This window comes from Acipenser ruthenus, chromosome 1, assembly GCF_902713425.1.
Source record: "Acipenser ruthenus chromosome 1, fAciRut3.2 maternal haplotype, whole genome shotgun sequence".
Lineage (NCBI taxonomy): Eukaryota > Metazoa > Chordata > Actinopteri > Acipenseriformes > Acipenseridae > Acipenser > Acipenser ruthenus.
The window spans coordinates 73,321,530-73,349,258 of record NC_081189.1 but is presented as its reverse complement, the minus strand read 5'-3'; the positions used below and the strand labels follow the sequence as shown (position 1 = coordinate 73,349,258).

The 27,729-nt window shown below is 37.9% G+C and overlaps 1 protein-coding gene across 2 annotated transcripts in view; it reads right to left on the bottom strand.

The window, feature by feature from the left end:
* LOC117421429 (bifunctional 3'-phosphoadenosine 5'-phosphosulfate synthase 1) overlaps positions 1 to 27,729 on the bottom strand; it is a 54,480-nt gene that overhangs the window by 25,246 nt on the left and 1,505 nt on the right. For both annotated transcript variants that reach the window (XM_059029467.1, XM_034035851.3), the window contains exons 2-7: positions 21,590 to 21,704; positions 17,358 to 17,593; positions 14,337 to 14,475; positions 13,203 to 13,321; positions 2,156 to 2,269; positions 1,393 to 1,504 (exon numbers count right to left, since the gene is read on the bottom strand). In XM_059029467.1, coding sequence (XP_058885450.1) covers positions 1,393 to 1,504; positions 2,156 to 2,269; positions 13,203 to 13,321; positions 14,337 to 14,475; positions 17,358 to 17,593; positions 21,590 to 21,704 — 835 coding nt within the window. The remainder of the gene's footprint in view (positions 1 to 1,392; positions 1,505 to 2,155; positions 2,270 to 13,202; positions 13,322 to 14,336; positions 14,476 to 17,357; positions 17,594 to 21,589; positions 21,705 to 27,729) is intronic.

Below are 27,729 nucleotides of genomic sequence, written 5' to 3'. Positions count from 1 at the left end.
GAACATGCTGGTATATGGGAAGTAATAAAGTAAATCATGTATTCTAATGTAGTTATTAGAACTCAACTTTTATTTATTTTTATTTTTTGGCCTTTAAAAGTTAGTTAAGTGTAAGAGTGTGTCCGAATTGTAATAGTTCAACCAAAATGCACCAAAAGTTCAGCCAGGTATTGATTGTGATAACACTGCACAGGTTCTTTCTCTGAATAGGTAGCATGAAATCTCTCAGAGGAGGTTGAAAACTAGACAGACATGTCTAAGTTTAAGCCACTTACATGCAAGAATTTCTAACTTGAGGACAAGTACTTGCACTGATGGCTTAAATTGTACTGTACAGTATTGAGAAACAGGTGGTTTTTGAAGTTCTGATTTCAGTTTTTATTCCACAAATGTAATTTACGTAGCAGGAATTCTTCTATATCAGCTTCAAGGGATAATACATTTTTTAAACATTTTGAAGGTTCTTTTTATCCTTCTCAACTCGGTGATAAAATAAATTATGTTGTCTATGCGATTCTTTCTGCAAACTTAAGAATATATAGCCTTCTATCAATTAGAATTCAATATTCAATTCCAAGGATGCTACCAGCACTCAGTGATTTTGACTCAAAGGGGACCCCTTGTGGTGCAACTGCAAACACATTTATTACATTTGTTGTTGAATTAGATGCGAATGGAAAACTAATATTTAATTGACTAGTGGAAAGCATGTATGCAGATTGTAAACCCCAAAACAATGTGCTTGTACCGAAGATTAAAATGTAAGCTAAATGAGTACTTCTGTGTTCTACGTATAGGCTAAATTACACTTATTTACACAGCCTTTTGTACAATATATGCAGACAGTGCTCTGATGCAGAAAGTATGGTTCTTAATTAAAACAATATGGAAATTGATAGTCAAACTTTTTTTTTTTTTTTTTTTTTTTTTTTTTTTTAAATGGGACCAGACTGAGGGTTTTCATTTGAATTCTACAGGTGTAATATTTGCCTTAAGAGTTCCAAACTGTGTTTCTAATGGTTTCCATGTTGAGTATGCCCGTTTTGTAAGATTTACTGGCAGTAAAATACAAAACTTTTGCCTCCTCAACCACATGGTTTATATCCTACTGGACAAATTACAGTTGCTATGTTAAACTGATCAAACAGTAACTAGTAAAGGTGGATACACTTTAAAAAGTGTGACAAAATGCAGGTTTCACTGTTCCAGATACATTTGTCTAGATGATATATTACATATTTGTAAATCTCCTTGAAATATGTACTTACTAGATCTCTCCATGGTATGTATTCCTTATATAATAATACTGTACATTATCTTGTGCTAGGAGAGGTCAAGCATAAGTAGCTCCATGTCCAAACCTTGGTGGCCCAATATTCATGAAGTTCTTACCGTCTAAGAGGCAGTCAAAATGGAGACACTGAAGGTATTCCCTTTCTCTCATGAAGCCATTCAGTGGAGTGGCCCAGCCTTCTGCAAGAACCTGAACCCACTGCATGTCAACCTGCCAGGAAGAGAATTATGGCATCACTATGCCTCTCCTAACACATTTCAATTTAACACAAAGTCCAGTGCGTTTTCTTGTGCAAAGTGAGTATAATATTCGCAAAAATAAATAAATAAATAAGTAAATAAATAAATAAATAAATAAATAAATAAAATGGAAAAGTAGAATAGTTGCATTTTAAAAGCCTTGGTAAAAGAACAGGTGTGCTTGGTAAGTCAAGGAAGCAAATAAGGGGCACTTTATACAGATACAACCTGTTTCTTAACATGTTTGATTGTACTTCCTCATTTACTTTACAAGACAACAGTGAAGTTCATGTAGAACTAATTTGGAAACATATGCACATGTATTGTCATGTTATCTCAATACAATATGCATCAACCAGTACATCTGTTCATACAGAAGTAATCATAAACTCTTTGAATATACACTTCCTTCAAAAACAGAGTACCTAAATCTACAGAAGGTTATATACGCTATTAAACTGAAGGTGTGGTTGAATTACTGTACATTCCAGTAAAGGTCTTGAAATATTGAATTGATCATGCTAAAGTTTCAATTAGTTTCAAGACTTGCACAGGATGGCCTTTGCAGACTGGAGTACTAGGTTGTAAATCATACATTGATACATATGCATTTGTGGCTTACCTTGTTAATCTCCAGTGCTGGTAAAGTTTGTGCATCAGCTTTGGCCAGGTCCAGCTTGTTCTCAGGCGCATACAGCTCTTTAACTTCATACGAGGCATCCACTGGGACAATGTCCTGTTGCGCAACAAAATAAAATGTCAGTGCATTTGGAAGGCTGTTAGTGAAGATGCCAGTACATGTTTTTTATGGTTTGATTACTTCTAAATATACATTCATTTAGAAGAGGAACTGTAAGAACAACCATGCAATGTTTATTAAATACAGATGGCACATCTCAGAATGATTCAGTTCATAATTCCAGTACCAGATCTCCAAATTAAGCCTAAACTTTCAAGTATTTACACAAAACACAGAACTAGGGATGAGCATGTGTAAATGTTTATTCAATTAGAAAAAGTACTATCTTGTATTGTAACAAATATAAATGGTCTGAACAGACCCATTAAACCACGTGAAGCCAGCTGCTGCAGTCCAATGTATAAATACATATTTTAAAAAATCATAATTTCTTTCTACGGCTCTAAATTACTCAACCGCCTCACATTAAAAAAACAGGCACTCTTAAAAGTGCATGGTGATACCAATACTGTAGCTATGGGTACAGAGGTGGTTGGAATGCACCATTGCATGTATTAAAACTGTATTGAATTATGCCATTTAATAAATACAAAAGACTACAAAAAAGAGGTATTTTACAAAAAAAGAGATATCATACAATGCGGTATTGTTATATTTATTTATACTTAAACCACTGTGGTTAATATTAAATGACCAAACCCATACCAAGCAGAAAATGAATGAGATTGCAGCCAATACAATTTTTTAAACTTCCTGACACTAAAACAGTAAAATTCACACTTTGCAATAAAAGATTGAGCTACATGAACAGCATTGGCACAATAATAACCACCTACGATAAAAGCGTGATGTACCCACCTACCTGCAGAGAGAGGCCCTGCTGCACGCTTCAGGCTCTGATGACTGCGAATATACCTTGCTTAAGCAGCAGAAGTACCAGTAACATCGCAACAAACCATTACAGCTCGCTTCACCAAATGTACTCCTCAAAAGGAGCGAATAACAAACCTAATGATCACTAAAGATCCATTACTATCAGCCCAGTTGAAGGACAGGATTAAATAAATGAAAATACATATCACGTAATCCTGAATTCATACTGATTTGAACTTGGCTCTCGCCAAGATAAGCACCAACTAAGATGTAGCTTTACAGTAAACTAATGTGATCCATAGGTGTCTCCATCCATTTGCGCTTCCTTCCATATTATGATGTAGATATCCTTCTGTCAGGTGTTGATGGCTGAAGTGTAATACTGGCTCCAGGGATCAGCTTACTTTGCCTCCCTAGCGCATCAGCACACACAACGGCTGCGATGCTGGCTCCGGGGATCAACCACAGTGCGGTCTCCCCAGCGCATCATCAGGACAACCGTCTGGATTGAGCTAAGTAGGGTACATCTCTGGGGTCTTCAAGTGGGCACCTTCCATCCTCAGTGTTTCGTCGACTAGCCCACGACACCTCAAGAGGGCTCGACGGTGATTCTGGCGTCCCAGAATCACCCCCCTCTGTCCCCCACTCAACTCAGCCCAGCTTACTTACCTTTACGTTAGCGTTTCTTTCTTTCTATTGTGCTTGAGATCCCCAGCCAGAATCTTTCTGTCTCAACCACAGCCAGTTGCTGCTCCTCTCTGCTGCTTCAGATAAGTTCTTCACTGTGCGACGCAACTCTTGGCCACTGAATCCGACGTCTCTGAGAAACGGGGTTGTAGAGTGTGCCACAAATCCTCGACAACCCACCTCTACTGGGTAAACCCGACTCTCCATCCTCGCTGTTCCGCTTCAGTGGCTAGTTGAGCATACCGCAGTTTCTTCCTCTCATACACCTCATCTACAGCATCCTCCCATGGCACTGTTAACTCTACCAGGTGAACAAGGCGTGCTGATCCAGACCACAAGACAATATCTGGTCAAAGGTTAGTGGTGGCAATCTCAGATGGAAAAATAAGCCATTGACCAACATCTGCCAGCATTTTCCAGTCTCTAGCAGTTGTCCTGGGCGAGGATTGGTTTTAACACCTTTTCTTGGTGGTTGCTCTCCTGGGCAGAGAAATGTTGTCTTTTGTGTGTAATGTTTTGATGGAACAGGTGGCAACTTATTGGTCACGTTACGCTTGTCTTCCAATGCTAAGGCCAAACATTGCAGCACCTTGGCGCCAAGTAAACCGTCCTTGGCTAAGAGCCACCTTACATCCTGTCAAAATCTGCCTTAATGTTGCAGGTGATGAACACAAAGGACATGAGGGATCCTCTCCTACCCAGAGGCTTAGGTTCTGTGGTGACGGGAGAACATCATATGCTGACCTGATGAGGAAACTGATCCTGCTCTGTTCCATTGACCATAGGTCTTGCCAGCCAATCTTGCGTTGTACCACACTCTCCCATCTCATCCATTCTCCCTGATTGGCCTGGGAAATGGCCTTTATACACCTCATCCTCTCCTCCTGCTTTTGCACCTCGTTGACTACCATCTTCCTCCGTTGAGCTGAGGCTGCCTTGTGCCATGTAGAAGGAGCTGAACTGAGACCAAGACCCCCTCTTTCATGCTGAACTTGCCCCATGATATCACCAATTCGAAGGGCAGCCTTTGCATCCTCCACAGCTTTCTTTGCCGCCCACTTTCTTCCAGTTTTCAGCACAGGTGCTGCCCCCCTTCGCATTTGTCGCGTGACTCTACTAATGTCATTCCAGTTTGACCCTGGCGCACTTAAACTCCTCAGTTAGAGCGGATGCTGGTAGCTGCAGTATTCCTTTACCATAAAGTCCCACTCTACTGAGGCAGCGTGGAACTTCCAACCATTTCCTGATGTATGAACTGATTAAGGCTTCTCTACTGTTGTCAAAGAAACCTCATACACAGTCAGTGGCCACAGTAACCTCGGCAGTAGACCAAACTGAAAGCACCAGAGTTTTAGTTTGCCTGGTAAAGCGCTGCTGTCTATGCTCTTCAACCCTTCCACTGCTTGTTGTCTTTCTCCCACACAAACTGTGTCCTTTAGATCCCTGTCGTACCATCTCCCAAGACTCTTCACTGGCTTCTCAGACACTGTTGGTATTGCCTCACCGTTAATGAAGAACGTTTTATCTACTTATTTACCTTTAATTATAGAGATGCTCCTTGATTTAGTGGGCTTAAATTGAATTCGTGCCCATTCAATGTTATTGGTTAATTTGCCCAATAACCGATTAGTGCAAGCTAATGTTGTAGTCATGGTTGTCATGTCATCCATGTATGCTCAAATTGGTGGTAGTCGCATTCCAGAAGCCAAGCGCTCTCCTCCCACTACCCATTTTGATGTCCTAATGATTATTTCTATTGCCATGGTAAAAGCCAGTAAAGAAACGGTTCATCCTGCCATTATTCCAACTTCTAGGCATTGCCATGTAGTGCTGAATTCTGAAGTTGAAAAACTAAATTGCAAATCTCCACAGTAGGCTTTCACTAAATTTGTTATTGTCATCAGTACACTGAAAAAATTAAATGCTGCCCAAAGAAGTTCATGTGGCACTGAACCATATGCATTAGCCAAATCCAGGAATGTCACATGGAGCTCCTTCCTCTCCTTTTTAGCTGATTGAATTTGTTGCCAGATCACATTGATGTGTTGTAAGCATCCTGGGAAACCTGGAATGCCCGCTTTTTGTATTGAAGTGTCAATGAAGCAGTTCTTTAATAGGTAAGTTGACAATCTCTGAGCAATAATGCTGAAGAAAATCTTGCCTTCTACGTTTAATAGGGAAATAGGGCAAAACTGACTGATGCTTGTAGAATCTTTTTCTTTTGGTATAAAAACTCCACCTGCTCGGCGCCATGCTCTTGGTACAACCTGTTTTTCCCATGCTACTTTCATCAATTTCCACAGGATTGTAGAACTCCTGAAGCACTCTTGTACACTCTGTACGGAACTCCATTAGGCCCTGGTGATGATGAAGCCCTTGCTTTTTTCACAGCTTGCTCTACTTCTTTCCACTTAGGTTCACAGTCCTCCATTTGGTATTCTGGTGGATTGATAGGTGGGATGTCTGAAGGAATTGACATAGGCTCCTGCCTTTTTGAATCTGAATGCGTTTCCTCCAAATATCTCTCCAGCTCAACCTTAGATGCTTTTAGTGTGCCATTCTTCTCACTGGTGAATAACTTCTTTACAAATTTGAAAGGGTCTTTATAAAAGTTAGTTCTCGCACGCTCCTTTTTGTAGCGTTTCCGTAGGCGCTCAGCTCTGCGCAATGTTGCAAGCTTACCTTTTATGACCCTTTGTAAAAGATCGAGTCCCTCCTTCTGACTTTGTTCTGCTCTTCTCCATTGCTTCCTCAGCTGTCTCTTTTCTCTAACTAAGCGTTCAATCTCCTGCTGCCGTCTAGACTTTCCAGGAATAGTTTGTACTTTTTCCTTCCTTTTTTCAACTCCAAACCTCTCGCTTCCATATGCATAGATGATGTCCCCAAATTTATCCAGCTTCTTTTCAACTGTTCCACTTAACCTTTCCAATGCAAAGCAGAGATCTGTGTTTACTGTGTCCCATACAGTTCTCACAAGCTCTTGGCCATTTAACTCCAGGTTTGTGCCCGTCTAGTTTCTTTTCTCTCTTATGCTGGTTTGTCTGACTGGGTTCACAAGGATCATTAGGCTCATCACTAACTGTGTCCATGCAAGTCCTCCTCACGTCTATGACAGGAGTGCTGATAGCCGCAGACACAAACCTAGAGTTCCATGTCTTTGCTAACTGCAGGTCTTGAACTACTCTCCATACTCATATCTGTTTCCGTTCCTAAGTCGTTAACCATGTTGTCCAACGTTGAGTCATCTTCCGCCCCCGCTCTCGCAGACTCTAGGGGTATTTTTCTCTAATTTATTAGAAGCCTTGGGCGGGTGTCTCCAGCATCCTGTAAACACAGAGCTGGGTACTGCCGACAAGGGTAGCTAACCCTTGCCAGCCCCAATGGGGTCTCTTTCCTCCTGTCAGCTGTCTCTCCAGGCTGTCACAAGGTCTTTCCCTTGTTGCCAGCTGCACTATTCACAGCAGATATCACATTTGTAATAGACGCTGCCCCCAATACTGAAATATGTAAGTTTTTTTTTTCCTACCCCAGTTCAAATAAATGCAGCACTTAAACCAAACACAAAAAAACACAGTATGGTAAAACATTACAAACAGAAACTTGAAATCAAATGTATTTAAAATAATACAAATTACACACTGGAGCATACCAGTATTTTACTGTAAAGTTTATGGAACCCAAACAAAAAAAGAATACCTTTTAGTTGTAATGCAGGAGCTGTATGATTATTATTTAAATTTTCTTAAATGTATTTCTGTTTTGGTTGTATGCACGGCATTTTGGCTAATAAGAGATGCTGGATTAACTCATCTTCCTCGCTGAAGCCCTGCCTGGCTCAGGAGATCGTGAGTGTATAGTCTTGCTGGTTGAAGAGAAAGAAACACACCGTATATTAAAGAGTTTGGCCCTTCTTACAGAAACTGCTGTAAGAAAAGAAAGGGAAAATAAACCTCCTCTGTGTTGAATTGACATTTCTCTCTTCTTATTATTTCCCTCTCCACGCTACACTGGTATGTGTCCTCACCTAGTCAAACACTGATCTGATCTGTGAGCTCAACAGCTTTCAGTTTAAAGTTGTAGGACTTCTTCACCATCCTGATCAAGTTGTATCTGCAGAAATAAACTTCAATATACGCCTTCCTCAAATACAGTAAAAACGCTATAAAAAAATTGCGCCCAAAAACCATAGCACTTCTAATTACAGCTGTCCTTGAATAAGCGCCGCGGATGATTTTTGTAATTTAAAATAAAACGCAGCTGCGATAATTCAAAAGTAATACGGTATATAAATGTGTGAACTTGACTTTTAGTTATTGACATTCAATGATTTAACATGTACTCTGTACTACATTATTTATAAGGCTTCTGTATCAGAATGTATACCAGGACTGGTAGCTATGTACCATATTTAATATAATATTTTAATTGCTGTTTGGAAATTATGTATAACTTGGGCTTTATTCATACTGTACTTGTATTACACTTCCTGTTAATAAAAAGAGCTATTTACTGAAACAGTCAAATAGTATCACAATTATTTTTTTTATGTATTACATCAATTTTGGTATTATGCAAGCATTATTTTTAGCCAATGGCACGTTGATGTAAAGTACAAAAGTGTAATCGTAAATTACGTGCATTCGATAATTAAAATACACAGAAATGCCCATCCATACACAGAACCACGTATAACTTCATGTCCAGGATTTATAAAACATGTTACTGTGAGTGTAATTATATATCTCCATTTTATTCCCCATTAAATTCTAAATAATAACACACAGTGAGAGGCAGCAAGTAGACATCTCCTTTTAACTCTTACAGTAAAATAAAATGCACTGTGTCAGCTGCCAGCGCATCTCAGACAAAATTAAGAAACAACTTAACGATGACGAAACTGCACTTACAAGACCCACTAATATCGCATACCACGTGAACGTCACAGTAATAAACGCAATGCATAGATGGGGCTTGTTATGTTATGCATTATCATAGGCATACAAATCATGTGCAAACTCTATACTTGTTAAAACTGTACTCCAAAACTCCACATCAGGTGTGGCAAAAAAGCTATTCAGACTAATGTAACTATATTGAAAGAGCAAACCTTCAATTACTTCTAGAAGCTAAACTTCACGTTGATCACATATCTAGGGAGAACGCTGTGATGTTTTCCTTCCCTTATCTGAAAATTGGGGGTCAAACATTTAAGTATTTGCAATAAATGCTGAAATAATGCAAAGAATGAGGCATAAGTTAACTTATCTGAGAACATACCTGAATGCACAATGTGTATTCCTGTGTATGCATAATATATTGTTGAAGGGAAAAGCCTTGGAGGAATAGACTAGATACAATAATCCTGAATCAGGTAAAAACTCATCCTTGACTTTTTTTCAGGTACAGTATATGTTCTTAGGTGATCTAAAAATGAAATAGTCTAAATGTTATCAAATACAACTGCATCCCCATACCTCCACCTAGTGGGCATACTATTCACAACTTCAAGAAGACCCAAGAAATAAAATACTCCACTTTTAACCAAGCACTGTTCTATTTTGCCAATAACAAAGCAACAAACTCAATACTACCCAATCGCATTTGATAATATTCTTTGGATCTACGAAAAAGAAATGGTGATGGGAAAAAAAAAAAAAGTAAAATGGGGACCGTTCTCTGGTAGGTAAAAATCATTTTTATTTCTGCTCAATAAAAGGTATATATTTAAATTAATAAATACATTTGCAAACACTTGTACATTACTATTTCTTCAGAATGTATTTATTTTAATAAAAAATTTGGGAAATTGCACAGCGTAAAGTAAAATGCTGCATTTTTATTTTTATTTATTGTCAGTATAGTAATTTTGTACAGATGGTTACTGCTTTCTGAATCCTCTTCGTCCCATGTGGGCCATAAGCTGTCTACAAACGATCACCACCTCAACCGGTCCACAGCACTGTGGTGGGCTTCTCCCAATGCGAGTCCTCTGCTGGATAGTTCAGACATCATGGTCCTTCTCCAGGTCTCCCTGGGCCTCCACCGTTTTCTCCTGCTGACTAAAGTCTACCTCAGTGCAGCTCTTGAGATGCTGTCAGGGGGCTTCCTCAGAACATAGTGAGCCATCTCCACATCTGTGGTTTGATCTCCATGGTGACAGGCTTCATTATGGTAATCTGAAGGAGCTCCTCATTTGGGGATCTTCCTTGGCCCAAAAATTTGGCAGATCCTCTGCAGACTGGTGGTGTGAAAGCTGGAGATCTTGCTCATGTATTGCTTTGTAGCCCTCCAGCACTCAGACTCATACAGCAAGACTGACTTCACATTACTGTTGTACAATTTTATCTTGGACTAACGAAAAACCTGTCTCTTTCAGACATCCTTAAGCTGTCAGAAGATATACCTGGCTTTCGCTAGTATAGCTCTGATGTCTTTAGAGACCTTACTAACTATGCTGCCCATGTAGGTGAAATCATCAGTATCCTTAGTGCTTTCTCCATCAAGAGTGATGGGAGGGACAGACGGTAAGTTAAAGCATGATTTGCACAGGACTAAAAATCAGGTGTCCTTGGAGTCAGTCAAAACGATGTCTAGTAACCTCCCAGACATGGAGTAGTTTTCATGACAAAGTAAATTCAAAATGAAATGCGATGTTGTGGCCAGAGAAGGTGCTTTTGTGCATGATTTGAAAACACTGAGCCAAATGTAAATAACTTAAGATGGAGATCGAGCACCTTTTCATTTCTTTGTACCTTCTTTTCTAACACCTTGACCACATTGAATAACTGTTTTGTCTCTTGTGCGATATGTATTTTCATTATATTTTGTATTTTTGTCCGTCCCCAATTTGGTTATGCCCAATCATGGCGTTTTACCCAACTGTAAAACTCTCAGGACAGATTTTAATATTCTATAATAGTTTATTGTAAAGGCTGGTATTGCTCTTTGACGTGAATACCTTGGAAATGCTTATATCAATTCAAACATATCAATTCAAATATAACACCGATATATATATTAGATTTGCACCGCACTAAAAAGACACAGAAGGTCTTGATGTTCTGTAACTAAAAAAAAATAAAAAAAAAAAATCAGGAGGACCTCTGATAAATTTATCTGGGGTAAAAAGAAATGGCCAAATTGCCTGCTTATGTGGTGAATTTTAGTCCCGTACATGTGAACAACAGTCAGTACCAGGTAGGGACTGGGTTACAGTGGGACAGAATAGAAGGAAAAGGAGTGCACCCTCTGCCAAAACAGCCTCTGCAGAGCTGAGCGTTTCAAACAGGTTTGCTTCCTTCAGAGAGACTGCCTTACTGGACACAGCAAGTACAGTGGAGGGTGTGGTGTGGAGCCAGGGCACCACGGTGCCACAGCCCCCCAGGAGAAATACAAAAAGGGCAGCAATAGTCATAGGGACTCAATAATTAGGAACACAGATAGTCAGGTGTGCAGCAGTGTGTTGCATTCCCGGTGCCCAGGTGCACGATATCATGACAAGGGTGGACAGGCTCTTGGCCTGGGCTGGGGAGAATCCAGTTGTCGTTATTCATGTAGGAACAAACGACATAGGTAAACAGGAGTCAGGAGGCTCTGCAAAATACATTTATAGAGCTAGGGCAAAGGATTACAAAGTAGAGCCTCTACAGTAGTTTTCTCAAAAATACTGCCGGTGGGCCGCACCTGAACAAGAGGGGATCTAGTGCACTGGGGGAGACAGTTAACAGAGTAATCAGACAGGGTTTAAAAACTAGGGAACTGGGGGCTGGGAGGAGAGAGCGTGTGGTGAGCTACACTACAAACTACACAGCAAACAACAAAGTGCAACCAAATTGTTGCCGATGTTCATAAACTGAAATGCCTATATTTAAATGCAACAAGCCACGATGGGTAAATCGCTCTATTAAGCTGGGTATTAAAAATACAATAAAATGATATTGTTCTATTAAATCAAAGGGAGCAGCCTCACAAATAGAAGGCCTAAGAGACCTTAAAAAAGAAGACTAGGAGAGTGAAAAGGGAATTAGAGAGACTAGTAGCGGTAGATAGTAAACTTAATCCAAAAGGGTTTTTTCAATATGTTAATGCTAAAAGGAAACTAAAATAGGAAGTCAGTACATTGTGTGACAGCAGTGGTAATTTAGTGACTAAAGACTACCAAAATCACAGATGTACTTAATCAATACTTTGTACAAGTATTTACAAAGGAGGATTTATACAATATACCAAAGTTAACAGAAGGTACACAAGCATCATTACCAAAGTCTGTTATACAAGAGAATGAAGTACTAAGGGAGCTCTATGTAATCTGTCCAGGAGTCATCAGGTAAACTACAGAACAGATTTTTAAACCAATATGTTATATATTCAACAAATCAATAAATAAAGGAGCAATCACACTGGACTAGAAAACTGACAATGTTGTTCCTATATTTAAAAAGGGAGATACATTTGACCCTGGGAACTACAGACCTATAAGTTTAACATCAATCACATGTAAAATCATGGAAACTATTAATAAGGACCAAAATGGAGGAATATTTATATAGTAACGATATATAAAGACAGCCGACATGGCATTAGGAAGGGTAGATCTTGTTTAACTAATTTATTAGATTTCTTTCAGGAGGTGACTACTAGAGTGCACAATGATAGTGTGTATGACATAATCTACTTAAATTTTCAAAAAGCATTTGACAAAGTACAGCACAAAAGACTATCTAAAGATTAAATCATTTGGAATAAATGGTAAAGTAGCATCATGGATTCATAACTGGTTACAAGATAAAGATAAGAAAAAACAACATATGAATCCAAATTAACATGTATTTATACTAAAGTAATACAAAAATGACTACAAAAGATTTAGAAGTGAGTAGTTTTTCAAGATTTACGATTATACTGTAAATCACTTTCACGAATCAGCCCCCAAATGTAGTCTCCCATCATGTTCTCGTTATACTGTCCTTCATTGACAGCTCATCCAGGAGCCTCAAAGCCGTGCTGCTCCATAATGGTAACAAGTACCCGTCTCTTCCCCTGGCTCAAAGAGGATTACAACAGCATCAAGACCTTGCTGGACGCCTTGAAGTATGATGAGTAAGACTGAATATTTTATGCTGAATCTATTTCTTGGGAACCTGCAGGCTAATTCCTCCGCGTGCTGAATCTATTCCAGAGTTCAATGTTGAACTTTGATTTTACTTTGGGGTCTAGTAGCTTGCTGACATTTAACTTTTTCCTACCTTTTAGTTTGTTTCTCCTTAGCTTGAGCTTCAAGGTTCCTGCAAATAATGTAATGATTTTTTTTTTTTTTTAGCACAGTCTTCGGGATCTTAGAGATTCGCAAGTTCAATCAACCCGTCAAGATAGTGTCTTCATGGATGGTGTTTACTTTTGGCATACTTACCTTTTCTTGCAAAAGGTCAATAACCTGCTGGATACATTCATTTACACCACAGGAATCAGTCTTTAACACCAGTTCTGGGGCTTCTGGCTTTTCATACTCCGAGTCGATGCCAGTAAAACCTAAAAGGGAGTAAAATACATGAGACTACCCAATTCTCCAAATAGCAGTCATTCAGCAGTTATACACATACTTTCCATTGCAAATAATGTTCTATCAGGTTTTATTCATGAAATAGAAAACGTAGGCCTGGGCTCCCAAGTGGTGCATCCAGTAAAGGCGCTCCACGTGGAGTGCAGGATGCACCCTATAGCCTGGATATCGCAAGTTCGAATCCAGGCTATGTCACAGCCGACCGTGACCGGGGGTTCCTAGGGGACGGCCCACAATTGGCCGAGCGCCGCCCAGGTAGGGAGGGCTTAGCAGGGGAATCCACGGTTCACCGCGCATCGGCGACCCCTGTGGCCGATAGGGCACCTGTGGTTCTACAGTGGAGCCGCCAGATCTGTGTTGTCCTCTGGCACTATAGGTCTGGTGGCCTCGCTGTGGATCCGCAATGGGAAAAACGACGGATTGGCAGGAGCACGTTTCGGAGAACGCGTGTTCCAGCTGCTGTTTCCCGAGTCAGCAGGGGGGTTGCGAGCGGTGAGCCGAGGATACAGATAATAATTGGGCATACAAATATTAGGGAGAAAAATTGGGGTAAAAAAAATGGCGACAACTAAATTTAAAAAAAAAAAAAAAAAAGAAAAACGTGGGCCTAAATAAAATGGAAAATACTGTCCTTATGTTTGTAGCACATATTCAGAGACTTGAACAGGGCAGCAAAACTACGTAAAGTGACAGATAATTGTGATTAATTTGCATGCTCAGAGTAAAGCCATTATTTCATTGGTTGTTAAATAAATACCACTTATCAATTATATGGTTGAACAAGCTATATACTATATAATATTACCACCTTGTTGTTTAAAAATGCAATAACAAATTTTATCACATAAAGTGGTTCTCTAGACATATGTAAAACTCTAGTGTGACATACGGAGAGGCACCTCCAAATAACAAGACCTCATTTTCAATGGTACTAAAAAGTTACTGCTTTGTCGAAACCAAGCGATGACACTAAAACAGACCTACCGCTTATTTCTCCTGCCCTGGCCCTTTTATACAATCCTTTGACATCCCTCTGTTCACAAACATCCAATGGCGCATCAACAAACACCTCGAAGAATGGCAGGCCTGTGGCTTCATGGATCTTCCTGGCATTCACACGGTCCTGAATTTAAATAAATAAATAAATAAATAAATAAATAAATAAATTAACCCTTTGCGGTCCTAAGTCAGACCAGGTCTGATATTACAATTTTCCCTTTCCGGTCTGATGTCGGACCCTGTCCGCCATCATCAAAAAGACGTAAAGCACAGGTCACTAGTCGTTTTTTCTCTGGAAAAAGCTGAGAAAACCATTCAATGGCCGAGTGAGACCGATAGGAGCCGAGAAAAGCCGGGGAAAAAAAATAAAATAAAAGGGGGCCGAATATGAGCAATACACATAGCCCCCGCACCACAGAGATAACACAGCCATAAGCAAACAAGATAGCTGCTTCCGCATCCAGGGCTCAGAGAATATCACAGACATTTGCAGAGCTTTTTGAGATGTTATAGCAATAAAATAATGACTTGGATCACATTATTGAGGAGTGATAAAACGAGTGATCAGGAGATGATTTATCAGTATGCACGACTATGAAGAGTTATGTGAAAAATACAGCGAACAAGGGGTGGGGCGAGGCTGGAGATGCAGTACTGAGTGTCCTGTTGATATGCAGTGCCTTTTAAACCTGTTATACCGTGAAAAAAATACTTTTAAAACAGCGCGTGTAAAATAAACTGCGCGTGTGAAAATAAATTGGACCTGACGCTCCTGAGACGCGCTGAATAAATGGACCGCAAAGGGTCACTGCAATGATAAGAGCAAACTAAAACAATGTGTAACCATGGGGGCATTTAATTTAGTTTTAGTTTATTTGTAAGATTCTACAAAATGTTACACAAACACTTTTGTACCCTACTATTTAAATTTTAGTGAATAATATTACCATTATAAATATTAACCCTTTGCAGTCCATTTATTAAGTGCGCATCAGGCGCGTCAGGTCCAATTTATTTTCACATGCGCAGTTAATTTTAGACGCGCTGTTAAAGTATTTTTTTTCCACAGTCAAACGGGTTTAAAAGGTCCTACATATCAACAAAGCACTCACTAGGCATCTCCAGCCCCACCCCACCCTTTAGTTCGCTATCGCTTTCACATATGCTAATAAATAAATAATAATAATAATAATAATAATAATAATAATAATAATAATAATAATAGTCGTACATACCGATCGATCATCTCCTGATCACTCGTTTTATCACCAAACTGTGCTGCAATAATGCAATCCAAGTCATTATTTTATTACTATAACATCTCAAAAAAGCTCTGCAAATGTCCGTGATAGTCTCTGTGCGCTGATACAGTACCATTCAGCTTGTTTCCTTGTGACCGCCCCTATGTAATGCCAGGGGCATGTATGACACTTCATGAGAGACGCCTATTTTTATTATTTTTTTTTATCGGCTTGTCTCAGCTCCTGTCGCTCCCACTCGGCCATTGAATGGCTTTCTCTGCTTTTTCCGGAGAAAAAACGACTAGAAACCCGTTTCTTTGCGTTTTTCTGATGATGTCGGACATAATTGCAATAATTGCAATGTCGGACCAGGTCCGACAATGGACCGCAAAGGGTTAATAAAACAAAGCTATCATTAACACAGCTGCAGCCATTATGTGACCTAAAATCCTCCCCATCTAATCAAAATATACACCAGATATAAAACCTCCCAATTGATTTACCTATTGTGGCAAAGTGGGGCTTGCTTGCCATGTACAGATGTGTTGTCACTGTCTTCTAGTGTAAGAAAAGACTCTCAAAAAAGTAAATGCGGTTTAAACAGGGCAGTGCCTATATTTTTATTCCTTTACAGAAACGCAAACAAAGTAAACAAAACAAAACCTAACTCCTCTCAGGAGCACTAACTAAACTTTGGATTTAGTCTTATGCAATAAATCGGACTGCTAAGCCCTTTACCAACTGAACCCACAATGTAATTTACAAAACAAACTGTACATGTTGTCTCCCGGTCTACGTTCAGGTCACAGCCCTAACCCAGGCCACAGGGTTTCCACTTTTATCTACAGCTTAATCAGCCTCAGGTGTTTTCCATGATGGCCCAATCACCCAGCGCAGTGCCTCTTGGGTAATGTAGTCCTGATTCCCCCTGGTTAAGACTCTGGACTACATTTTCCCCTGAACACAGTTAAAGTGGAAAAATACTGTCTGAATTCTAGGACTTACATATCTTCCATCAAAGACTCTTCCCAGTGCTTCACCACACTATTAACATTATTTTTAACATTACTATTAACAACACCACAACATTAAGGGCAGTACTGTGGAGCAGTGGTTAGGGCTCTGGACTCTTGACCGGAGGGTTGTGGGTTCAATCTCAGATGGGGGACACTGCTGCTGTACCCTTGACCAAGGTACTTTACCTAGATTGCTCCAGTAAAAACCCAAATGTATATATGGGTAATTGTATGTAAAAATAATGTGATATCTTATAACAATTGTAAGTCGCCCTGGATAAGGGCGTCTGCTATGAAATATATAATAATAATAATAATAATAATAATAATAATAATAATAATAATAATAACAATAATAATATTTTATTAGAAGATCTGAGCCTTACTAGACATAACTTTTGTTTTAAGCTGTGCTGCAAAGACAGTGGTCACATTTCCTTCTACCTTGAAGCAATGATTTAATTGCCGTATTTGTTAATGCTTAAAAAGGAAGAACATGCATATAACAAATCTAAGCTTTTCTTGTGAATAGGACACTAGCTTTACAATGATTTGAATGCATGGTTCAACACAATTACAAACAACTACACAAAGCTAAGAAAAACCTAGTATCTGTATTCTGGTCTCTAAAGCCATTACATTACACAGAACAATCACATTATCTAGAACATTCCGTTGTCAAACCATGAAACATTCCTAACTTGAGAGGTTACCCCTACCCATTCTGAACCAAATCTGGAGAGTCTTACCCTGTTGTATGGAGAAATAAAACTGGCAATGCAAACAAGACCCGCATCTGCAAAAAGTCTAGCCACTTCAGCAATCCGCCGGATATTCTCTTCTCTGTCTTCTGGAGTGAAACCAAGATTTTTGTTCAGACCTTGGCGGATATTGTCACCATCCAGAGTGTAGCAGGGAATGCCGTGGCAAACCAGATATTCCTCTATAGCCATGCTCACCGTGGTCTTGCCTGCTCCAGACAGACCTGACAGGCAAAAAGAAAAAAAACACATCCATAACTAAAACACTGAACTGTAAAACAGGTTTAGAAATAACAAAAGAAACCAGCAAAAGGGATCCGATCTTGGATCCACGCTCCAGTCTTTTACCTTGAAACGTGTTGGGTTGTTGTGACGGGGTACACCTCACCCCTGTGTGTATTATTTTACATTATTATTATTATTATTATTATTATTATTATTATTTAAAATATATGGTTTTAGTATGTATAAACACAATGTTTTATTGTTAATTATTTTACAGCTTGGACGGGGTTAAAATCCCCCATCCATGCTAAACTCATGCAGAATGTAACCGTCTCCAGGTGGATTAATTTATTACTAACCTGGAGACGATCACATGTATAAAAACCTGCAGCTTTGGCTGAACGAGGTTGGGTTGTTCAGAGGCGGAAGGTAAGGTAAAGAGGACTAGAGAAACACCATAACAATTTTTAATGGTGCTGCTTTAAAACCAGCACGATACTTGTTTATGCATAGTGCGTGTTTATTGGCTGTCTGTTTTATTATTATTATTATTTATTTCTTAGCAGACGCCCTTATCCAGGGCGACTTACAATTGTTACAAGATATCACATTATACATTATTTCACATTATACAGATATCACATTATTTTTACATACAATGACCCATTTATACAGTTGGGTTATTACTGGAGCAATCTAGGTAAAGTACCTTGCTCAAGGGTACAACAACAGTGCCCCCCACTGGGGATTGAACCCACAACCCTCCGGTCAAGAGTCCAGAGCCCTAACCACTACTCCACACTGCTGCCCCATGTGCCATGTGCCAATTTGGCCAATGTGCCGTTTTATTCAACCCTGGTATTGTGTTTGTCTCTTCCTAATCTGACGTCACCCACAAGCTATCCTGTTAGTTGTCCTAAAAGGATCAGCACTCATCCTGAGCTCAGTTTGAGGCACAATCACAACAGGATCAGAGCTTGTTCTAACATCATTTTATTTTTTTTTTAATAAAATGGAGGAACTTCAACTACAAAGTCTTATTTGTAACCATAAGAGGAGAGCAAGTACATTGTGTTAGGGCATGCTGCAATCCTTTCTTTTGTTTCAAATAAATACATAAATGCACTGGGTAATATAAAATAAAGTAAACTGAAACGGGATCCCTCTTTTGTGTATGCACATTATCAGCTGGTTTTACAGATCCTAATAAGCACTAATCTTAAGACTCTACAATATTACTTTAGGCAAAGTAGTCCGAGAGTAGTGCTAATCGGGATCAGTAAATGTTTACATCATGTCATGTTGCAGATTAAACATATTGTAATATTAATTTTCATGAAAAAAACTGTTTGGTAGAATTTAAAACTCACATTTCTATATATAAATTATTTCATTCACAGATTTATACAAATTAATCACATGTGCATAATAAAATTACTACCGGTACGTATTATATGTTGACAAACAGTATTTACATAATCATTTTATTGATTAATGAATGGCTAACAGTTTACTCAAATCTAAAAATCATTCTAAAAGTATCTATCAGTTAGTGTGCATATTAAGACGAGCCAAAACAACTTTATCCCAAACTGTACTTTTACCAGCATAGGTTTGAGACTTTCCAATTTTCATGTCCTCTTTAATCTCTGAAAGCTAGAGCGAGTGTGGCATAATGCAAATTTAATGGGGGGGTATAAGAATTGCCCTTAAAATATATTTATAGAAACGTTGGTTTCCCCACAATTTAAATAGTTACGATAAATACAGTTTTTCTATTAAAATTAAATGATACTGGTACTGTATTGGTATAAAAAAAGGTATTTAAAAAAACTAGTTTTAGCTTACATCCACTTGGTGTTCCAAAAGAGCAGATGTAGCTTCTACCTCAAACCTCAGTGTATAGACAATAATGTAACACCTAGCTACAAACTTTAAATGTGTTCCTGTTGTTTACAGGTAAGACCTTGAATATACTGTGTTATTATGTTTTAGGCAACATATTATGATAATGTTTGTTAAGGTAATTGTTTATTTATTAGTTTTAAATGTTTGGTGGCCTAGTGAAACAAAATAAGTATTTCTACTAAAACACAGACAATAATTATCCTATTCTGTAAACAGCTATAAATAAACAAATCAGCTGTATTCAAAATTATGTAAAACAATGTAAATCAAATTAAAATGTGTATCTTTATATTGTACATAACAAAATTAGGAATTCCACCACGCATGGTGCTTTTAAATATTTATACAGATTAACAGTGAGAAGCTTGCCAAGATTTTAAAATCAACTGGAGCTAGTCCATGAGAGCAAGGTTGACCTACTTTACAACACTGGAAATGACTGGGTACCAGGGAGGAGCACTTGAGTTTTCTAAATTAATGTCCACCCTATACAGATTTCACAGAAATCATGTTGGAATTGATTGAACTTAGTTTTGTGAAAATTAGGTTATTATTGTGAACGTTATTACCGTATGGGTATTTACCTCCTAAAGACCGCAACTTGAATATTGTATACCAAAGCTGCTCCGCCAGCCTGTGACGTAGTTGTGGCCCAACCCGAGGGCACAAAGGCACTGCGCTCACAGATCATCATTTTTCCTTCAAGCCTGTTGCAATCATGGATGCAGCGACCTTGAAGGTTAATGGTTACATTTCTATTTCAGGGAACCAGGGTTATGACAATAACCTAATGTTCCCTTTCAAGTAACCATTACCGTATGGGTGAGTGTACCAAAGCCGTCACAAGGGCAAGACTGCAGAACGACTGGAATGTTAAAAGGCTAAGCCAAGAGGCTGCCCTGTGCTTACCATACAGAACTCCAGTAACAGGTAGCTAGGGTGGAAAAACCTCTATGCCTGTGTTGCAAGGGTCAACTGGAAAGCCGTCCCTAAAATTCTATTTACAAAGAATCCAAACATTTACTGGATTCCGAGGACAACGCAAGCCCCAGTGCATTATTTTTAATCCTGCAAAATTGAGACAACATGTATCTACAAAGAATTCAGAATGTGAAAAAAAAATGTTAACAAAAGAAACAGGAACTTACCAATCAGCAACTTTCAATGCGTAAAATGACAACATTCTTTGATGAATCAATTCCAGGAATCTCATTAAGTTAGGTCCATTATATAAATACAGTAGAGTCAATTATCCAATCTTACTGAAAGTTACAGTACTATTCAGACCATCAAAACCTTAGATGGAGCATAGTGTGCTTTAAATGGTTGCAGATAAGCAAATTAAAACATTCTTGATTTTTCTTGTATTTCGTCAGTAAGGGCTGGAGATCCTGTCTGTTATTGAGCAACCAAGACCTTTTATTTTACTTATTTCAATTGCACGTTATTACAATGCCTTAACAGCAAGTATCAAAGTATAGAAACATTTTACTGAATTTTTGATGTTTAATGATTCCTAAAGTTCTGTAACGTGTCAAAGTTGTACTGAATTGTATTCTTTGATGATTTTTAAAGTTTGGTATATGTACATTTAATTACAGTATTTCATTACCTTCAATGAATTGCATTAATTTAATGATTTGTATAACTTTGTAATGTAGTATGCTTAATGGGACAGACTAGGTTACTAGATATATATCATCAGTAGGTACTTGTGTGCTAAGTACTTGTGTATGTTAACGTTATTCTCCACATTATTAAAAGGTACAGTAATTGTTATTAATACCCGTTCGATTATCCATACAAAATCGATTGTGCAAACTAGTATCGGTCCCAATTAGTTCGGATAATTGACTCTCTACTGTACTTTACTTTCTACATGTACTTATACATACACATAAATATTGGTTTCAAAATGCTGTTGTGAAACAATGCATGGCAAGCGGTCCGTGGGAAAAATCTAAACACCAAGGTGGTCCCTACACTGAAAAAGGTTAGGAACCACTGCCATACGGAAATGGTTACATTTTGTACTTGAAAGGGAACTATAGTTTTTTTTAGTTGTACAATAACAATAAATAAAATACCTGTTAGCCACACTGTACAACCACGAAATCCGCCTCTTGTTCCCACCACTTGGCCACGTTTGTTTCTGCTGACATGATGCGCCTGATAGGTCACGTTGGTAGCTCTTTGCATTCCCTGAGAAAAAAAAAAATATATGTACCAAAACACAATTAAAAGTATAAGAATAAAAAAACGATATTATTTTGTAGGGCTGTTCAAAGGTTCGAAGGCTTGTTCGCTAGACATTGTAAGAGCAGTGCTATGGTAGAATATGTTTGAAACATATAAAATATACGCTAACACTAATAATTTCAAAAACTGAGCACCATCCGCCCCTCCAGCTTGGGTTATCCTGAGGCAAACATTTAATTTCTTCATTCGCCATCTCAACAGCTAAAATAAACGTAATACAAATTATTTAACATAAATGTTTCTCAATGTTGTAATGAAAGCTTGTCAGAGCTCACAATGATGTGCACCAATTTACAAATCTTCAGAATCTATACAGAAAAAAAGTGTTTCCTGTTTTCGTTGTTTTTTCTTATCTCATCAATGCAAGCTGTAAAGTTCAGACAAGACTCAAGCCAAACTCTTTTATAAGGTTATACTTACAATTTTTTTGTAAAACAGAGAAATCCATTTAAAAATAAAATAATAAATACAGATCAATGCAAACTCGGAATGCTTCTTCTAATGGGGTTGCAGGTGTTGTCTGTGAACAGCAACCTGGACTCCTGGAATACAGTTTTATACCTCTTTTCACGACAAACTAGCATATCTTGTTTAGGATTGGTTTAGTCTCAGGATTCTTTTTACTAAACATTTCCATAAGGCCTATAGCAATTTCCTACATATTTTGTTCCTAAGCAATTTTCATAAGAGTAAATTATCTCCATCTCTGCATCTGCCACTAGCTGTTTTCACGTTGCAAATGCTAGCTCTGTACTTGTTTTTAGCAAAGCACAGAAGGAAAAGAGTAACTAAAAAAACTAAACATATTTTAATCAAAGTTACCCTGCACAAACCAGAAATTAATTTTGATATAGTCACGTACAGTAAAAGTTTTTCTACCGTTTGAAATATTGTTAACGGATTAAGTTACAACAAATATTCTTATTTTGTTTTCCAAAAACTGCACTTCCATAAAGCTTGAACTCATGTAATCACATTGAGTGAATTACTTATTTCTGGGTGCATTGTTTATTTTTTAATTTAGCCTATGCATGACATCTTTTTGATACTGTCAATTATAGATTATATTACTGGTGTGAATACAAGAATAGGCATTTTTACCTCTGAATACATTTCAAGCAGCATTTGTTCAAATAGTCATTCAAGCACTAAAAAGAGGGTTCTTACTTTAAAACTTGTATTTGTGATTTAAATATAGTGAAGGGAAGAGGATGTTTTACGTGAAAGATGTGATAATGTAAATATTTGCTGAACTGCAACTGTTAATATTCAATAAACTGTATTTAATGTAGTGGTTTTGTTAATTCATGGCAGGACATTAAGAGGTCGCGATGGTCAGCTGATTACTTCTTTACACACATTATGTATTAGGCCTATTTATTCTTTGTGGGGATGAATAGAATGGGTTTGTAGGTACAGTAAGTGACTTTGTACCTTTTCCCTCTAGAAACCAACCTCATCTGTAAAAAAAATAATAAAGCTGATGAAGTATCTCTTCAATGTATTGAGGACATTAAATATGTGTGTTTCTCCATTAAATGCACATGTTCAATAAAAACGTGGATGCATGGGTAAAACAACTATCATTTTAACCCTACACATATGAAAGGTATCACTTTAAATACAGAAACACAGAAAGCCTGGTTTTCACTACTTCCGCTTTGCTCTGGCCTTTTTACATTATTTGTGTGGGTGTTAAAGGGAACAACTGTTTTTAATTTTGTTGTTTGTTTTTTTTACTGAAAATTATGGATATTTATGTGAATAATATGCTGATCTGTGGCTTCACCAGAAATGAGTAAGAAGATCGCAGAATTGCTTCTTCAGATGTAAGAATTGCAGCGGTTTTCTTTTGTTCTTTTCCCATCTCAGATGCAATAATTATAATTATTGCATCGGAAGATTAGCCAACTCTGGGCATAAAATGAAAGATGTAGAAAGTAATGACTTGTGACTGGCAGATAAAGAAGATGGCTAGTGTTGCAAGTCCTGAGAGAAACATAATATGGGGGTAAGAGGACGCTCGGTCTGGCCTAGTGTTTCATATCTATATATCTCTCTCTCTCTATATATATATATATATATATATATATATATATATATATATATATATATATATATATATATATATATATATATATATTTCTTACCAGACGCCCTTAGCCAGGGCGAGTATTTGACCTACAGTAGTTCTAATTATTATTTTATTTTTTACAGAAAACAAATGTTAGAAACAACCTGTGTGCATTGCAGATTTATCTAAAAATACCACCTGTCCCCTGCAGCATCCATATCTCTGTAGACCTCAAAACCAGAAGGATGACTCATCAGGTGTTTCTTTCCAGGTCTTGTTGGTTAAATTGGACCATTGTTTCTCAGTCTCCTTTATGTCTTGATGTATCACCTGGAATTCCTGAGCAATACTTGTGATGGGTCTCTTGAGTTATACTGCCTCTTTTGGGTGCAGCATGTCCAGTTTCTCCAATATGGTGATACTGGCTAATAGTCGAGCCCTCCATTGATGTGCCATCTGCACCAGCATCCCCTTGCACTTCACCTTCACTGACTCTACAGCAGTTTTGTCTTTAAGAGTGTCTGCATAGGAAGTAAAATAACCCAGGTACATGGTTGCTGTAGGTATGATATACATCTCAAAATTGAGTGACCAGCACTGAGGAGGGAATTTTCTCTAGCTGATTTGGATTAACTAGACATTTCAACACTGACTGGTAATATAACATAAGATCATGAAAAAAGCTTGGAGTGGCTCCCTGTCTCCAACTGAAATAATTGGTTCATTCTGTTCAGCTCACCAACGGTATTTTTCAGAAAGAGAAGATACTGTTTATTGTATGGGTCTGTTAATGCATTGCCTATGGGCAGACCGCCAGCCCAGCCATCTGCAGCCTAGATAATGCCAAAAATCATCAGACCTATCACTCTGGAGCATTTCCATAAAAAATGTTATATCACCAAAAAGTAGATTAACAGGAAATACTACTTTACTGTGTTCCAGTACCTGAAAGGCAATGCATTTGCTCAACCACATTCACAATCCACAGTAGGGGGTGGCAATAAAGAACCTGTGCTGCATTCAACTTGGCAAACATTCACCAAGCACATCTCTCCAGTATGTCAATCTATGTTAGCCACCACCATCATCAACAACAGAAAAAAAAAACCAAAACACAAACAATGTGCCTGCTTTCTTAGACACAAACAGCTTTCAGAACTTATAATCACATTTCAACATGCATTTCTACATACATAATCTCATAAACTCCTAAACCATTAAACTACTGGAAATCAGCCTGGTGTATAAACAAAATTCATGGCTCTCGCACAGAATGCATGGGTTTCGTTTCTCTTGCTTCAAAATGTAAGTGCGGACACCTCCAGAAACCCCAGATTCTGATACTAACTTGAGCTAAAGAAAGTTCTTATCAAGCTTTCAAACTGGTGGATAAGCAGTTCTCATGCATACTGTGAACACTAAGGAGTCTCTTTTTAAGCAAGGGCAAAGGCATTTTTTTTTTCTTATCAGTTTTAGTATAGTTACAACTGTTCTATTTAAGAGATTTACAGTAGAGCCATTCCATGAAAAAGGTACATGTGTTGCACTGATGTTGGACTAATTACCAAGATTGTTGTGGGATGGATTTAAAGTGTCTTGAAAGTTGAATTATAAGGCTGTATGCGTGTCTGTCTGACTAAAGATTTGTACATATACAGACAACCCAAGATTATGAGCCTGATTCAGGGAGACAGTCTCAGGGACCCAATAATACCAAGCCTAAGATTAATTTTCCTTCCAGTGATGATGAAATACATCTGAATATGTTCCCCGCATTTGCTGAATTACAGATAGGCATATCTACAAAGCCTACACTGACTTGATCTTTCTCTTCATAGTACATTGCAAGGATATCACACTTTTTCACACATAGTGTCCTTACTATCATCTATCATTAGACTATATGGCCTTTTTCTCAGAATTTGCTGAAACAGGTTTCAGGAACACTCTGGTTCAAGTGCATTATTTACAATGGCATATGTTTTTTGTGTAAGAACAGGCATAATGCTTTGCTGTCTCACTGTCTGGAAACATCTTGCAAAACAAACTACCTGCATGTTGAGCCACTGGAAATGGCAGGTTATGCTCAACTAAAAATCCTGTAAACAGCACCTCAGCATTGATAACCTTCTATCCTGATCTGTCCTGAAGAACTGAGAGATTTTGTGGCATGCTGTAACACCTGCAGAGCAAATAATACAAGTACATTTTACACTTTACAAAAGATGCATGTCCTAAGACAATAAAGTAATTTATTGACATGAACTCTTCGCAGTATAATTGTCTAAAAAGAGACTTCCAAACTGTAATCTTGTTACTCCTACTTACAGTAAAGTAAGATACATGTACTTAATAATATAATGTACTTACAAATTATGGGTGTAATCAGGAATTTCCATTAAATACCTTTATTTTATCCATTGTAGACAATTTTAAATACTCTAATCCTGCTGTTTAACAAAAAGTAAAATATTACAGAAGTACAAATAAATAGTGAAGAATTATAATCTAGGGACTCTTAAATTACATCAATTAATTTATTTTTAGGTCTAACATTAACACACGTTTCTCTCCTTTCAGTGATGATGGTGCTAAAAACATCCAGGAGCTAAATGTTTTGTGAATTAAGCACTTGCTGGTGCTTTGCTTTAATGGTCATAACACACACAGCTGTGTTTTTAGTTTTGAATTAGTTTGATGGCATAGCACAATCCTCTTTCTGATGTAGCTATGTGTAGCTATACATAAGACACCAACATGACAATTTGTATGTGGTGTTAGTACAATATTTGAGTTAAACTCAAACCAACCAATAACTGCGCTATTAAAAACAAACATGGGACACTATTACAAGACACTTACATCTACATGTCTCCTACAATTGTTTATCCTGCCGTGAGCGATGCTGAAATCTGAATTGCACACTGTGCACCTGGCATAACAGGGCTTGTTTTTTTACAGAAATACAAAGTAATGTCTTGGTATAATCCAATGAGAATGGTGTTAAATTTTTTTTTTTTTCTTTTTGAACATCTTATTATTAAAAAAAATGTAACAATAACTAAAACTTTCAGAATACTTCAGGGTCTACGTCTTGTTTTTACTGTGAACGTGAACAACAAACACTCAATTGTTTTGCAATCTGCCTCCTTGTTGTTTTGTATACTTCCTATAAGTCGCTGATGTTCTCCCCAGTTAAATACCTGTGCGGGAGATAATTAGAGGTCCCTTACCTTTATTGAGGGTGGCGTAGTCGAAACATACAATTGATCATTTAACCTCTTGTTTGATTAATAACTAAATTACAATAACACGCTACAACAGGGATACATAGATGCAACAATCAAGTGATATTCTTCAAAATAAATTCACCGTCTGAATAAGGATGCTTGGCACAAGCTTTTTATTAAAAGCAGGCATGAAAATACTGCCAAGAAACAAATTCAGTTTTAAAAAACAAGGAACTGACACAAAAAAAAACCTATCATGTGCTACTCTACCATCAACAGACTACAACAAACCACAGAAAAGAGAGAAGTGCGAGCAAATGTAAACCTTTTTTTATTTTTTATTTATTTATTTTTTTACATTGTGAACCCAACATAAATGAAGCACAAGACCAACATTTCTGATCTGTTTGATTTAAGATGTTAAAACATCCGAACCGGTAACATCGCTTTCACTTCTGCCCTCCATCTACTGCATTTGTTTACAACAGTGAACGTGAAATTGTTTACACACTGTAGCCTGTACAAGGCGAGCAACAGACGTCATTATGAAACACAAATCACAACACATTTTCATCTGAATATCCTCCTGGATCAGACTTAAGGCAGATGCTGCTTTCGGCACTCAATAAAGAAGCTGATTTTGTATGTCAAGCATTGAATATCA